The sequence below is a fragment of the Loxodonta africana genome, chromosome 25, assembly GCF_030014295.1.
Source record: "Loxodonta africana isolate mLoxAfr1 chromosome 25, mLoxAfr1.hap2, whole genome shotgun sequence".
Lineage (NCBI taxonomy): Eukaryota > Metazoa > Chordata > Mammalia > Proboscidea > Elephantidae > Loxodonta > Loxodonta africana.
The window spans coordinates 50693176-50709748 of NC_087366.1; the positions used below are offsets into that span (position 1 = coordinate 50693176).

General features: G+C 38.2%; 1 protein-coding gene across 8 annotated transcripts in view; it reads left to right on the forward strand.

Annotated features, from left to right (window-relative positions):
* The window catches only part of ENAH (ENAH actin regulator), a 173403-nt gene that overhangs the window by 134608 nt on the left and 22222 nt on the right, over positions 1-16573 (forward strand). For all 8 annotated transcript variants that reach the window (XM_064276829.1, XM_064276821.1, XM_064276823.1 and 5 more), the window contains one exon: positions 15208-15521. In XM_064276829.1, the coding sequence (XP_064132899.1) occupies positions 15208-15521 (314 nt within the window). The remainder of the gene's footprint in view (positions 1-15207; positions 15522-16573) is intronic.

The window sequence follows — 16573 nt, forward strand, 5'->3', positions numbered from 1 at the left end:
TGAGCATAGGAGTGACATGACCTAACATTTCAGAAGAATCTGTCTAGCTGCTGTCTTTAAACTAGTAGGAAGGCTGGGGTATGTTAACTGAGATGGGAAAAACTGAGGTAGAACAGGTTTTGTTAGGGGATGTTGAAAATGAGTTTTAAAGATGGTAGGTTGAGATATTTAGGACATCCAAGTAGAGATATGGGATAGGTAGTTGAATACTAGTCTAGAGATATCCTAATTCTAGAGATTGGGAAAATCATAGACATGTGAAGGTAGACATATGACTCCTCCCCACCTTTTCTTTTAGAAATGATAAATTTAGTCTACTTATGACCACCTTCTTCACTGTTCTACTTTGCAATGGGTTTTACACATTTTTATGATTTTTTTCTGGAATTTGGGGTTGGAGAGGATGGTTTGCCTGCTCAATCTACCAACCTGAACAAGAGCCCAGACACTCCAGTCACATCAGTTCCCTGCTCAGCATCCTAATGACCAACTCGCCTCAGGTCTGGCTTAATTCTTTGGCTGGCGTGTAAGAAGAACCCACCCTCAGTACCTCTTTCATCTCTCACAATTGTCTTTCCTTTTATCCTCTGTGCTTTTGTATGTGGTGTTTATCTCTTCTGACATGCCTTTCTTACCCTGTGTTGTCATTTTCTGTAGACTCTTCTCCAGGTCCATTAAAATTTTCTTTTACTGAACTCCTGTACCTTAATTGTATACCATTTTATATTTTCTTCTAATTATTTATTTACATATGAGTCTTACCTCCAGAGTGAAATTATAGACGACATGAGAATAGAGACCTGAATAAAGTTTCTAATAAAAAGCAAGAGAGTTTCTGCTATTGTATTAACTTTATATGCAGGTGTTGGTGCATAGAAGCAAGGAGTACATGAGTTTTGGACTTTAATGTAGTAATTTCTCTCACTTCCACCTAGTTTTTGTTCATTCTAAACCATGACTCGACTGGTAAAATGGCCTGGTGCTGCTGTAACATGGAAATAATGAAAACATTACCTCATAAGGTTGTTGAGAAGATTAAATGAGATAAAACGAACCCTTCCATGCTGCCGAGGCTTTTCTGTCTGTGTAGTTCGGGAGATGGGCAGGTAGGCTCTATGGAGAAGGTGCCATTTGAGCTGTACCTTCAAGAGGAAATGAGGTAGAAGCTTCCGGTCTCTGAAGGAGCCAAAAAAAAAAAAAGACATTCCATGAAGAAAGAGTAGACGTGTAAAGGCAAGGAAATTCAAACAAACTGTGCACTTGAGTACTGTACCTTTAAATAAGTAGGGTTATGTCTTGCTTGTAAAGGGCTTTATATGCCACGCTGAGAAATTGCTTTTTAAAACTCTTCTCCTGAATTGAACCTATAAATAAAACAGCATCTTATCTTTTGTCACTTCTTATAATTTCAAATTATAAGAAAAGTATATGCCATTTGCCTTTGACCTCTATCCCAGACAGTCTGTTTTTGCCTGTGATTAAACCAAAAAAAATACTACAAAACCCGAGAGTGTATACTAAATTTTATATAGACACTTAGTACTCCTGTTCACTTTATCGCAGCAGTGGCTTGTGGCTCGATCTAGCTTTGTAGATTAGAAAACACAGAGGCAGAGAGAGGCACAGCGTGAGAAGTAGATTCCCAAATAGAAATATATTTCCAAAACTTGTTTGATGTGATTATTTATATTGAAATAGTTTTATTTTACTTTATTTTTAGAGGCAGAATAAAACACCCTTGAGCCAACTTTCATTTCTTAATCCGTGTGACTTTGTCCTGTTAACTCCAGCTATGTAACTGACTCTTCCATTACTGAGAAGTGTCATAGAAAAAATTTTTTTGCATTGTATTAACCCAGAAGATTTTAGTAATGTTTTAATATAGAGTTCATATTATAATGAATACTGTTTCATTTGTGTTACGACTTTCAGGCAAGCTGTTGTTAGGGAATATCACAAATTGGTTTTTGAAAAGTGGCAAATGGCTTGTATTTGATGAGCTAATAAGGGATGGAGTGAGAAGAGAATGGTGTGAATAACATGCTCCTTAAGCGTATATGTGCGTATGTATGTGTGGTATCTATAACAAACTTTTCTTGATACAATTTTAGCTTAAAACTATACATTAATAGATTGTTTGAATTAATAGTGTAAATTTTTTATATTTTCCCTTGGCTTCTGACTAGTCACAAAAAAGGAAAATGAAATATTTCAATAAAAATTTAACATATTTAGGGCCTGATTTTGTTTAGGAAGATCAGTTACATGCTGAAGAACATTGTTTGCCTTTTAGGGACATCAAATGCACATGACAGACAAGAAATGGTTATCTACTTCTTAGTTTCCAAAATTTTGTTGATGAGCGGTAACTAACTTAGTAGACCAGAGAGAGCTTAAAACTAAGCCAAGACAGGGAAGAAAATGGTTTGGACTGCTATTGTGCCCTTTCAATAGCAAGCCATTTTAAAATGTTGAAAGCGAGAGGATTGGCTGAAAGTCTGTATACAAAATATTTACACACCACGCCCCTCCCCCCCCCCCCCCCCAAAAAAAAATGCAACCTGTTGCTGTCGGGTCAGTTCCGACTCATAGCAACCCTGTAGTACAGGGTAGAATTGACCATAGGATTTCCAAGGCATGGAAACAGATGGCTACAACTTTCTCCTATGGAGCGGCTGGTGGGTTTAAACCACTGACCTTTCGGTTAGCAGCCGAGTTCTTAACCACTGCACCACCAGGGCTCCCAAGGAGTGTTTAGATACCCAGACTTCCTCCACCACACCAAACAGAAGACTAGTTTATTCTTTAGAGGGGCTGAACCAGCACGGCTCTAAACCAGTGCTATCTAATAGAGTACAAACCACATGGGATTTTAGATTTCCCAGTAACCACATTTTAAAAAATATAAAAGAAAAAAACAGGTGAAGTTAAATTTGGTAACATATTTAATTCTGTCTAAACTATTATCATTTCAACAAGTAATTGATTAAAAAAAAATTTTTAGTGAGTATTTTACATGCCTTTTTCCCTTCTGGGTCTTCAAAATCTGGTATGTATTTTTATACTTTAGAGTACATCTCAATCAAACTAGCCACATTTCAGGTGCTTACTAGCTACATGTGGCTAGTATCTACCGAATCAGGCAGCATAACAGTCTAGGCCGCAGGTCAGCAAAGTACATTTCATGGCCAAATCTGGCCTTGCAGCCTGTTTTATACAACTGAGAGCTAAGAACAACATTTACATTTTTAAAGCGTTGTTCGAAATGTAGAAAAAGAAAGAAGAAAAAAAAATGTAACAGAGATGCTATCTGACCTTTTACAGAAAAGTTTCTCAATCCCTGGCCTAGACTGAGGGTTATCAGCCACAGCTGAGGATGTGGGGTAGGTGCCATACTGAAAAGAGGGATTAAGTGAAAGCTGGCCAAACTGATATCTTTTCATTTTGCTCAGCTCCTAGACACTGGCAGCAAGCTCTCTAGGCCCCAGGCAAGAAATTGAGGGATCCCTCTTTGGGAAATTGCCTTGGCCAACAGAAAAGACTTGGAGATGTTGACCCTCAGTGTCCCTGCCAGAGCAACCTACAGTGAAGCCCGTTTACTTAAAGGCTTCATCAACTTTAGTGCCACTTATGAATATGACTGGACAGCCAAGAATCATCAAACCATCAGAACAGACCAAAACAAAAAATTAAAATTGGAGGAAATACCAAGAATAGCTTGCTGAAAGCTTCAGTGAGCTAAGAAACTATATTATATTCATGAAGCAAAAATTGGTAGTTACTTATAAAGAATCAGAGAATAAGAAAGTGTACTTAGAAATTTTTTAAGAGCAGGATTCATTAAAAAAAAAAAATTTGAGGAATAAGGTTGAGAAAACTGCCCTGAAAATAGTCATGAAATTAGAGATGGTATATGAGAAAGAAAATAAAATAAGATTCAAATTGGGAGGCCCAACATCCAAGTAATGGAGATCAGAGTTGGGGAGAGGGGGAGATTAAAAAAAAAAAAGTATGAGGAAACAATCTTCGAATAGGTAACATAAGAAAATTTCCTAGAACTCAGTGACTTGATCCTCTAGATCAGAGGTCTGCATGCTCTTTCTGTAAAGGGCTGTGTAGTAAATATTTTAGGCTTTGTGGACCTTAAGTCTCTTTAGCAATTGCCCGGCTCTCCCTGTAGCTTTCCGTAAACAATATTTAAATGAATGGATGTGGCCGGGCTTCGCCCACAGGCTGTAGTTTGCCAGTCCCTGGTCTAGATTGAAAAGGCTCACCAAGTGCCCAGCCCAATAAATGGGAAGAACAAAAAAAGACCCATCACCAAGGCATATCACTGTGGAATTTCAGAACATTATAATTCTAAAAAGATTCTAAAAGCGTAGGGGGTGAAGGAGGAAATGGGTCACATACAAAAGATCAGTTATTAGACTGACACTGAATTTCTCAACAGCAGTCCTGAGTGCTAGAAGATGATAATAGCCTTCAAAATCCTGAGAGAGGTGATTTCCAAACTAATCTTCTCATCTAAAACCTCTTCTGCACTCCTTCCTAGGAGACTACTGGAAAATGTATTCTATTAAAATGAGAGAGTAAACCAAGAGTGATGAAACCTTGTGAGGATCCAGGACACAAAGGATCCAACTCAGGAAAGAGAGAAGGGGATTCCCAGTCTGACCCAGGTGAAAGCAAAGTTTAGGGAGCAACCCATCAGATTGGAGCGAAGAGATACAGGGCTAGAAAACACTAGAAGCAGAACCAGTAGACCTCCTGATGTGTTTGACCATTTCGAGAAGGTTTACAGTTGCAATGGCAAGCTTGGGCTGAAATAGGAATCACCCACTATAGAAAAAGAATCATTCTGCATCCCGTTTTGGAGAGTGGCATGTGGGGTCTTATATGCTAGCAAGTGGCCATCTAAGATGCAACACTTGGTCTCAACCTACGTGGAGCAAAGGAGAATGAAGAACACCAAAGACCACAAGGTAAGTATGAGCCCAGGAGTCAGAATGGGCCACATAAATCAAAGACGATGGTACCCGAGACCAGAAGAACTAGATGGTGCCTGGCCACAACCGATGACTGCCATGACAAAGGAGCACAACAGAGAATCCCTGAAGGAGCAGGAGAGCAGTGGGATGCAGACCCCAAATTCTAGTAAAAAGACCAGACTTAATGGTCTGAGACTAGAGGGACTCCAGAGGTCACAATCCCCAGACCTTCTGTTAGCCCAAGACAGGAACCACTCCCGAAGCCATCTCTTCAGACAGGGATTGGACTGAACTATGAGACAGAAAATGATACTGGTGAGGAGTAGGCTTCTTGGATCCAGTAGACACATGAGCCTATGTGGGCAGCTCCTCTCTGGAGGAGAGCTGTGAAGGCCGAGGAGGACAGAAGCTGGCTGAATGGACACGGAAACACAGGGTGCAGAGAAGGAACGTGCTGTCTCATTAGGGGGAGAGCAACTAGAAGTATATAGCAAAGTGTATATAAGGTTTTCCCCCACGTGTCTATCAGTTTGTCGAACTGTGGGGGCTTGGGTGTTGCTGTGATGCTGGAAGCTATGCCACCGGTATTCAGATACCAGCAGGGTCACCCATGGAGGATAGGTTTCAGCTGAGCTTCCAGACTAGGAAGAAGGACCCAGCAGTCTACTTCTGAAAAGCATTAGCCAGTGAAAACCTTATGAATAGCAGCGGAACATTGTCTGATACAGTGCTGGAAGATGAGCCCCCCAGGTTGGAAGGCACTCAGAAGATGACTGGGGAAGAGCTGCCTCCTCAAAGTAGAGTCGACCTTAATGACATGGGTGGAGTAAAGCTTTCAGGACCTTCATTTGCTGATGTGGCATGACTCAAAATGAGAAGGAACAGCTGCAAACATCCATTAATAATCAGAACCTGGAATGTATGAAGTATGAATCTAGGAAAATTGGAAATCGTCAAAAATGAAATGGAACACATAAACATCGATATCCTAGGCATTAGTGAGCTGAAATGGACTGGCATTGGCCATTTTGAATCAGACAATCGTATAGTCTACTATGCTGGGAATGACAACTCGAAGAGGAATGGTGTTGCATCATCATCAAAAAAAGTTTCAAGATCTATCCTGAAGTACAACGCTGTCAATAATAGGATAATTCCATACACCTACAAGGAAGACCAGTTAATACGACTGTTATTCAAATTTACACACCAACCACTAGGGCCGAAGATGAAGAAATAGAAGATTTTTATCACCTGCTGCAGTCTGAAATTGATCGAACATGCAGTCAAGATGCATTGATAATTATTGGCGATTGGAATGCAAAAGTTGGAAACAAAGAAGGATCAGTAGTTGGAAAATATGGCGTTGGTGATAGAAACAATGCCGGAGATTGAATGATAGAATTTTGCAAGACCAGTGACTTCTTCATTGCACATACCTTCTTTCACCAACATAAACGGCAACTGTATGCATGGACCTCGCCAGATGGAACACACAGAAATCAAATTGTCTACATTGTGGAAAGACACAGTGGAAAAGCTCAACATCATCAGTCAGAACAAGGCCAGGGGCCGACTGTGGAACAGACCATCAATTGCTCATATGCAAGTTCAAGCTGAAACTGAAGAAAATCAGAGCAAGTCCACAAGAGCCAAAATATGACCTTGAGTATATCCCACCTGAATTTAGAGACCATCTCAAGAACAGATTTGACGCATTGAACACTAGTGACCGAAGACCAGACGAATTGTGGAATGACATCAAGGACATCATCCATGAAGAAAGCAAGAGGTCATTGAAAAGAGAGGAAAGAAGGAAAAGACCAAGATGGATGTCAGAGGAGACTCTGAAACTTGCTCTTGAGCGTTGAGCAGCTAAAGCAAAAGGAAGAATTGATGAAGTAAAAGAACTGAACAGAAGATTTCAAAGGGCCTCTCAAGAAGGCAAAATAAAGTATTATAATGACATGTGCAGAGAGCTGGAGATGGAAAACCAAAAGAGAAAAACACACTTGGCATTTCTCAAGCTGAAAGAACTGAAGAAAAATTTCAAGCCTTGAGTTGCAATAGTGAAGGATTCCATGGGGAAAATATTAAACGATGCAGGAAGCATCAAAAGAAGGTGGAAGGAATACACAGAGTCATTATACCAAAAAGAATTAGTTGATATTCAGCTGTTTCAAGAGGTGGCATATGATCAGGAACTGATGGTACTGAAGGAAGAAGTCCAAGCTGCTCTGAAGGCATTGGCGAAAAACAAGGCTCCAGGAATTGATGGGATATCAATTGAGATGTTTCAACAAACAGATGCAGCGCTGGAGGTTCTCACTCATTTATGCCAAGAAATATGGAAGACAGCTTCCTGGCCAACTGACTGGAAGAGATCCACATTTATGGCCATTCCCAAGAAAGGTGATCCAATCAAATGTGGAAATTACAGAACAATATCATTAATATCACACGCAAGCAAAATTTTGCTGAAGATCATTCAAGAACGGCTACAGCACTATATCAACAGGGAACTGCCAGAAATTCAGGCTGGTTTCAGAAGAGAACGTGGAACCAGGGATATCATTGCTGATGTCAGACGGATCCTGGTTGAAAGCAGAGAGTACCGGAAGGATGTTTACCTGTGTTTTATTGACTATGCAAAGGCATTTGACTGTGGATCATAACAAACTATGGATAACACTGTGAAGAATGGGAATTCCAGGACACTTAATTGTGCTCATGAGGAAACTTTGCATAGATCAAGAGGCAGTTGTTCGGACGGAATAAGGGGATACTGATTGGTTTAAAGTCAGGAAAGGTGTGTGTCAGGGTTGTATTCTTTCACCATACCTATTTAATCTGTATGCTGAACAAAAAATAATCCAAGAAGCTGGACTATATGAAGAAGAATGGGGCATCAGGATTGGAGGAAGACTCATTAACAGCCTGTGTTATGCAGATGACACAACCTTGCTTGCTGAAAGTGAAGAGGACTTGAAGCACTTACTAATGAAAATCAAAGACCACAGCCTTCAGTATGGATTGCATCTCAACATAAAGAAAACAGAAATCTTCACAACTGGACCAATGAGCAACATCATGATAAATGGAGAAAAGATTGCAGTTGTCAAGGATTTCATTTTATTTGGATCCACAATCAACAGCCACGGAAGCAGCAGTCAAGAAATCAAAAGACGCATTGCATTGGGCAAATCTGCTGCAAAGGACCTCTTCAAAGTGTTGAAGAGCAAAGATGTCAGCCTGAAGACTAAGGTGCTCCTGACCCAAGCCATGGTATTTTCAGTCACGTTATACGCATGTGAAAGCTGGACAGTGAATAAGGAAGACCGAAAAAGAATTGACGCCTTTGAATTGTGGTGTTGACGAAGACTATTGAATATACCATGGACTGCCAAAAGAACAAACAAATCTGTCTTGGAAGAAGTGCGGCCAGAATGCTCCTTAGAGACAAGGATGGTGAGACTGCATCTTACATACTTTGGCCATGTTGTCAAGAGGGATCAGTCCCTGGAGAAGGACATCATGCTTGGCAGAGTACAGGGTCAGTGGAAAAGAGGAAGACCCTCAATGAGGTGGATTGACACAGTGGCTGCAACAATGAGCTCAAGCATAACAACAATTGTAAGGGTGGTGCAGGACCGGGCAGAGTTTTGTTCTGTTGTGCGTAGGGTCGCTATGAGCCGGAACGGACTCGACAGCACCTAACAACAATAACAACATATAAGGTTTTGTATGAGAGACTGACTTGTTTCACTCAAAGCACAATTAAAAAAAAAAAAATCAAAAGACGCATTGCATTGGGCAAAGTACTGCAAAAGACCTCTTTGGACTTTAAAGTGTTAAAAAGCAAAGATGTCACTTTGAGGACTGAGGTGCACCTGACCCAAGCCATGGCGTTTTCAGTCGCCTCATATGCGTGCAAAAGCTGGACGATGAATAATGAAGGCCGAAGAAGAATTGATGCATTTGAATTATGGTGTTAGCAAAGAACATTGAATGTACCATGGAGTACCAGAGAATGAACAAATCTGTCTTGGAAGAAGTATAGCCAGAATGCTACTTAGAAGCAAGGATGGCAAGACTTCATCTCACTACTTTGGACATGTTATCCAGGAGGAACCAGTCCCTGGAGAAGGACATCATGCTTGGTAAAGTAAAGGGTCAGTGAAAAACAGGAAGACCCTCAACAAGATGGATTGACAAAGTGGCTGCAGCAATGGGCTCAAGCACAACAATGATTATAAGGATGGCACAGAACTGGGCAGTGTTTCATTTTACTGTACACAGGGTCACTATGGGTCGGAACTGACTCAAGAGCACCTAACAAGAACTACGGTAGTCATATCATTTGTGAATTATATTTTTACATCTTTTTGATCGTTATTCCTATTGTTTGTTTTATGGTCTTAGTGTATTTTTCAGAGCCTCCAGTCTAATTTTGGATAATAGTGGCACTAGGATGTTTACTGTAGGCTTTGGGTAGATACTTCATCTCTGTACCTGTTGTGTTTTGTTTGTTTGTTTTTAAATTATGAATGGATGTTGAATTTTATCAGTTGATTTATTTGCAACTGAGATCATTATTTTTCTCCTGTTATCTATTAATGTGGTGAATTACATTAACAGATTCTCTAATTAAACCACTCTCGAAATTAAAAAAGAAAAAGAACCAAATGGAAAAAAAGAAGTAATTTTCAACACGGAAGTGAGAAAGAAATTGTTCTGGAAAGTAAATGTGATCAACCATGAGTCACTTGATAAGTAGATACTGATGTAGCCATAGTGGTGTTATGACTTTATTGGGAGCATGGGGAAAAAAAGGTTTTTTGGGATGAGGCATAGGAAGTCAATCTTCATGTGTCGTAGGAAGTCAGTGGACAACGTCTAGATCTGAAAAATCCAAAGTTCTAAACAAATTATATTTAGAAACGTGAGTTAAATACCAGAGTGTCGAAAGGAGATGCTTCTGGGGAACAGAATTAGAAGTGGTGAGAGCTGGGAAGAGGATTACTGTTTTGATAGAAACCTTGTAATACCTTTAGATTTTTTAAGCTATATGTTACTTTTTGTAAGTTTAATTTTTATTTTTAATCAATGTGAAGTTGAGTTGATGAAACAGATGAGAATTTAAGTGTTAAATCTTAATAGTCTAATACCTTTACTATATTAACATGATGATAGTATAGTTTAGTTATCTCTTCACATGTGTATCATTTGTTAATATCATTTTTGGGTTCCTACTCATTATTAATGTTGGCTTCCTCGGCTAGCTGTAATGAAAACAATATATTCTAAGAAACATGAGTCAGTCCTTGTAGTCTTAATGTAGAACCTGATTTAGTTAATATCTATAAATAGTTTATAAATCACTGTTACTAGACGGAAGTTATAAAAGGGGAGTAGTAATCCCAACACAGAACAAGGGAGTTGGAACAATGAAAGTGTACAGCCCTCCACTTAGCTTTCAGAGACAGGATGGACCGAGGGTCGACCGCCTTCTGCTGTAAGTATTGCCTCTTGTCTCAGGAGCTTTGTCAGACTAAACCTAAATTATCTTACCTAGTTTTCATCTGTTTGCAAACAGGATGAAATGCCCACATTATACAATCAAAACGTTTCTGCGAATTTATTTTTTGACACGTCAGTACCATCAAAGTGTTACTATAGAATGCTAAATGTTATCAGGAAACCCTGGTGGTGTAGTGGTTAAGTGCTACGGCTGCTAGCCAAAGGGTCGGCAGTTTGAATCCGCCAGGCGCTCCTTGGAAACTCTATGGGGCAGTTCTACTCTGTCCTACGGGGTCACTATGAGTCGAAATTGACTCGACGGCACTGGGTTTGGTTTTTTGATTAAATGTTACCAACTCAGAACATTTTCCTAGTCTGCCCTCTTACTTCATTATGTCAAAATTTAAATCACTGTTCATTTAACAAACACTATTCATTATAGGTAAGGCAGAATTAACTGTATTTTGAATTTTATGATTTATATTTGGCTTGCTTCAAAAAAATAAGCCTTTGAGTCAACATAAACTACTTATTTCAATATATTTTTTTAAAAGCTAGTGATCTCATTGTGGGACAGTGGTTTGTGCATCTTATTATATTTGGGGATAGCTCTCTTGGTTTGTGCATCTTATTATATTTGGGGATAGCTCTATTTTGGAGATGGAATTATTTCTGATATTCTTTAAGTGCTCTCGGTGGTTATAATATTGGTCATTTGTACTGTGTGTCTGAAAAATTTTACAAGTTACAAGTCCAAATTCAGAGAATCACCTCCAGGGGAAGGCTTTCTCTGTCAGCTCTGGAGGAAGGTCCTTGTCGTCCATCTTCCCTTGGTTTGGGAGCATCTCAGTGCCGGAACCTCAGGTCCAAAGGATGCGCTCGGCTCCCAGAGCTGCCTTCTTGGTGGTGTGAGGTTCCCAACTCTTTGCTTAATTTCTTTTCGTCTCTTGAGAGATAAAAGGTTGTGCAGGCCACACCCCAGGGAAACTACCTTTCTATTGGATCAGAGATGTGACCTGGTAAGGGTGTTACAATCACACCCTAATCCTCTTGAACATAAAATTACAATCGCAAAATGGAGGACAACCACAGAATACTGGGAATCATGGCCTAACCAAGTTAATACCCATGTTTTTGGGGCATAATTCAGTCCGTGACAATTATGACATGTGCAACAAACTTAAGGCAGGACATCCTAGTTGTAAATGTCATTATAAGTTCAGTAATTCCTTCAGATTCACCGTACTCAAACCTGCCTGTGACTTAAGCTTATTTTTTGTATTACAGGTATTGTATTGCTTAGAGAAGCAGCCATTAACTTGGGAGTAAAAAAAAGCTAAGAACATGTGTAAGAAATGAAATGCGGTCATAGAATGCTATGTGATTCACCCTCAAAACAATATTTACGTATCATATTAATAACGTACACCCTGAATATTGATTGACCCAGAGATGAGCATGCTCCCGTGACTATACTGGGAGAAGATTATGTGGTGAGGGGTTTGGGGGAAGGCATCTTACTGTTAGAAAGTCAGTAGATAATGTCCAAAGTTTAAAAATAATGAGAAACAGCCAAAGAGTTGGTAGTAGTTGCCTCTGAAGCATAGGAAACGAGGTAGGATGGCTGGGGTAATGAACTGCTGGGTTTTGTTACAAACTTCTAAAAAAAAAAACTGTACTTGTATTATTTTGACGTAAAAAAAAAAAAAAAACGGTGACAGAAATGTAAAAGGTACCTTTGTACGGCCTGATAAGTTGGATCTTGTCACCATACGTTCCTTGGTGCAGCTGCTGTGCTCTGAAGTTAAATACTTCCCTTACCTTCTGTATTAAAATATATTCTGATTAGAATAGTACTGGTGTACTTTTTGCCCTCTGTGCCAAACTGATTGTTTCCAATATTACGTCTAAAATAGCCCTTATTTTTTTATAGGTTGGGTACTTTAAATTTAATATAATATTAAATTTAGTATAAACCTAGGTGCAGATTATTCAGTAAATAAGAACTGAACTTCTTGTGTATAGTTCATTATTAAAAAATTCTTCTGAATACTATAAATTTTTGCCCTCATCCCTGTACAGAGGTATTGCTCTCCCTCAGAAACTGGCAGCTAGTGCTTTATCAAGTGGTGAATGAAGCCCAAACAATGTACTAAAAATTGGATTTTATCATATAAGTGGTTAAGAGCTACGTCTGCTAACCAAAAGGTTGGCAGTTTGAATCTACCAGGCACTGCTTGGAAACTCTATGGGACAGTTCTACTCTGTCCTATAGTGTCACTGAGTCGGAATCGACTCAGCAGCAGTGGGTTTGTTTCTTTGTTGTTGTTTTACCCATAATAAGCACTGCTATAGTTACCTTCTGTTTTTCTCTTTTGCAGTCGTTGTTAGATACGGTGGTAGGTCCAGAGAGAGGCTCTGTGTTTTTGTGAGAGAAGGAGAGTTGATTTACTAGTCCAAACGGGCTTTTTCTTTTGTGGCCAGCTTAGGAAACATGAAGGGGAGAGATTTTTGGAAAGGCCAATTAAAAATCATCATTAATACCATGAGAGGGACAGAAAGTATCACATTTTGTCATTCAGGTCTGCCTCTAATTAGAGCCCAACCAGTTTGTTTAGCCAGTCCAGGGAAAGTCCCAATTTGAAATTTCCAAGTAATAATAATCATTTAGCTCACATTTATGGTTTTTGTGTACCAGATGCTTTTTAAAGAACTCTTAAGGGTTTTCCACATTTAATCCTCCCTGCAGTGCTATGAAGTATATGTTTGTTTCAAATGAGGATAGGTTTTTTTTTAATGGTAGTTAGAGGTTCACTTTCACAGCAGGGCTGTCTTTTCTGTCCAGGTGGATACTTAGAGACCTTTTCTTGCTCTGTCATGGCAGATGATAAAGCAGACTGTATATTTTAGCGCTACATACCTTAGGCCTCTGTAAGTTTTAATGTAATCACAAAAAGATTCCATAATCCTCCTTGGAAATTGGAAGTCTTGGAATTAAAAGAAAAAACTGTTAGGGCATAAAAGAACAATTGAATAAACACCGAGACATTCTCTGTTTCCTTAGATGTGGAGATAAAAAGATGTGAATGTTTTTCTGGTTAATCTTAAAATTTATTAAAATGTCCTAGAATTGAGAGAGGATAGGTGTTGCACAAAGGGTGAATTTAACAAAGTGATTCTAAAATTTACCTAGAAAAAGCTAAATGTGTGAGAATCACCTGGAAAAACCCAAAAAGAATAGTAATAAGGATGGATGCAACTTATTAGATACGAAAGTATGTTGCAAATATCAAAGCATTGGGATACTGTTGCCACACTAAACAAACAGATCTGTGAACCAGAGTATTCTGGAAGTTCAGAAGCAGCCCAAACATGTTAAGGTGGCATCATAAATCAGGGCCATAACCTATTCAATAAATGGTGTCTTGACAATTGATGAACCGTTTGGAGGAGAAGAGAGGTTGATTACTATTCAAAACTCATACCCAAGAGGCATTTCAGATGAATTAAGGATACTATTATAAGTAAATAAAACCATAAAAGTATTAGAAGAAAATATAGGTAACTATATAACCTCTTGTAGGAAAGGACTATGTGAAAAAGGTAGCAAAGGAAGATCACAGAAAATAATCGAAGAAATAGAAACTTGAGAGTGCTACCAGTCAGATTAGCAAAGATTAAAAATGATCACTTCAGTGTTGGTGAGGGGAAAAGAAGGTGGGCTCATCAAATACTGCTGGGCTGCTGGGGAGTGTTATTTGGCACAACTCTTCCTGTAGATAGTTTGGAGCCATGTATCAGAAATCTTAAAAAATTTATACCTTTTCACCTAGCAAACCTTTGCTTCAGTATTGGTCCTAAGGAAGGAGCTAGAAAAGAGTTCAAAGGTAGATAAAGAGAAATTCTATTGCAGTGATAGTAATAGTGTTAGGATAGTTTACGTCCTACTGTAAGAGACTGCTTCAACTACGGGCCGTGAAACGGTGGAATACTATATGCTCGTGAAAACAAAGATGGAGAACTGTATTTATTGATTAGAACTTTACGATATATTAAGTAGGAGGGAAGAAAGCAGATTTCAGAGTAGTAGGGAAATAGGATTTCATTTGTGTTTGTTTTTAAATGTTTATATATTTATATTTAGATGAGAAAAGATCTGTAAATATATACCTCCAAAATATTAATTGTAGTTGGCTCTGGATATGAGACTTAAGATGAATGAAAGTTTATTTCTTCTTGCTTGTGTTTTTCTTCATTCAGCAAACATTTATTGAGCTGTTGCTAAGGCTAGCCATTGTATTTTTTGAAATGATAATGTACAATTAAAATTTGATGTTATATTTTAGGAAGGAAATTACAGTTTAGAAATGTTTTCATTAAATTATTCAGAGACTTGGTTCTTAAAGTGTTGTGTTCAGTTATTTGGAAAATACATTCATTTTCATGAAAAGTAACGGAATAAAATGAGACGTTATTGTAATATGCTGAAGCATTCGGCCTGAATGATCTGCATAACAAATATTTTCGCTTTATAAAACTGTTGTCTCTAAGATATCTTTTCTTCATGTGAGAGAATAGATGTTGATCTAGCTCTGCATTGCTTTGTATTTCAATCAGAAAGAAGCTTCATTTGTTCATTGTAAAAGGAATAATAATGATTTAACCATAATGCTTTTTTTTTTTTCTTTTTTAATTTCAGGCAACTGCAAGAGCAGCAACGACAAAAGGAGCTGGAGCGGGAAAGACTGGAGAGAGAAAGAATGGAAAGGGAGAGGTTGGAGAGAGAGAGGCTAGAAAGGGAAAGGCTGGAGAGGGAACGACTAGAACAAGAGCAGCTGGAGAGAGAGAGACAAGAAAGGGAACGTCAAGAGCGCCTGGAGCGGGAGAGGCAAGAAAGGCAAGAACGGGAGAGACTTGAGAGACTAGAACGGGAAAGGCAAGAAAGAGAGCGACAAGAACAGTTAGAAAGGGAACAGTTGGAATGGGAGAGAGAGCGAAGAATATCAAATGCTGGTAAGATGTTTACACACTGTTCTGTGTTCTCGATATAGCTGAGCTTGGACAATGTGTTGTATAGTCATATATTAGACTGTTTCACCTTTGAGATGCTTGGGATTAAAAATAAGTCTGAAATTATGAAAAATAAGCAGCAATTACTATTTTAGCATTTTCTTTATGTATTGGCTTTTATTGCTTGGAGACTTAGAGAAAGCTCCTGGAAATTTTTATTCTGGCATTCAAATTCTGCTAACTGCATATAAATTGGCTATAAAATGTGTGTTTTTATGGGAAATTTTTTTAATTGGATGAATTTAGAATATATTTCCTCAGGAAATTGCTTAACTTTCCTGAAATACTGTAGTATTACCACTCCACAAGAAATTTGCATGATTGTATTCTAAAGCTTATGAAGGAGAAATTAAAACCTTGGGTGAAAAATATCCTCTCTAAACTGAATGGTTATTTAAATATATTTTCTCATATTGTGAAAATAACTAAATCTGATGGGATTTACTGAAAAACTTGAGAGTTAAGGTATAGCTGAAAGTTTTAGGTGTTTCAACATTTTTTTAAATTAACATTCATTATAGGATTTAAGAATTATTTTTTATTCCATATGGCCTGTATCAAAAGTCTCAGTGTTCATTGATTAAATGTTGGTCTTTTGTTGTTATTGTTGGAGTTAATTCATTTGTTTTTAAATGTTTAGTTATTTTCTGGGGTTATGGCCAACAAAATATAACTTTTTCACAAATAACCTTTGAATAAGAGTTCTTAGCTTTTTATAATAAATGTTTTGCCAGTTTTGTTGTTGCTTTAAAAAAAAAACACTTCTGTTTATAGTTCTATTCATATAATTTGCATGTCCTAGTGGACTAAATAATAAAAATTTAGGTCTGTGAACTGGTTTCTCATACAGGATAAATTGATCAATTTAATTAATTCACTTATTGAATAAAAAGGTTACTTCTGAATTTCAAAATATATTTATAGATTATTCTCGAGTAAAAAGATTTATTTGTACATGTGCCTAATTCTCTGGTACTAACTGTAGTCTACGTTTA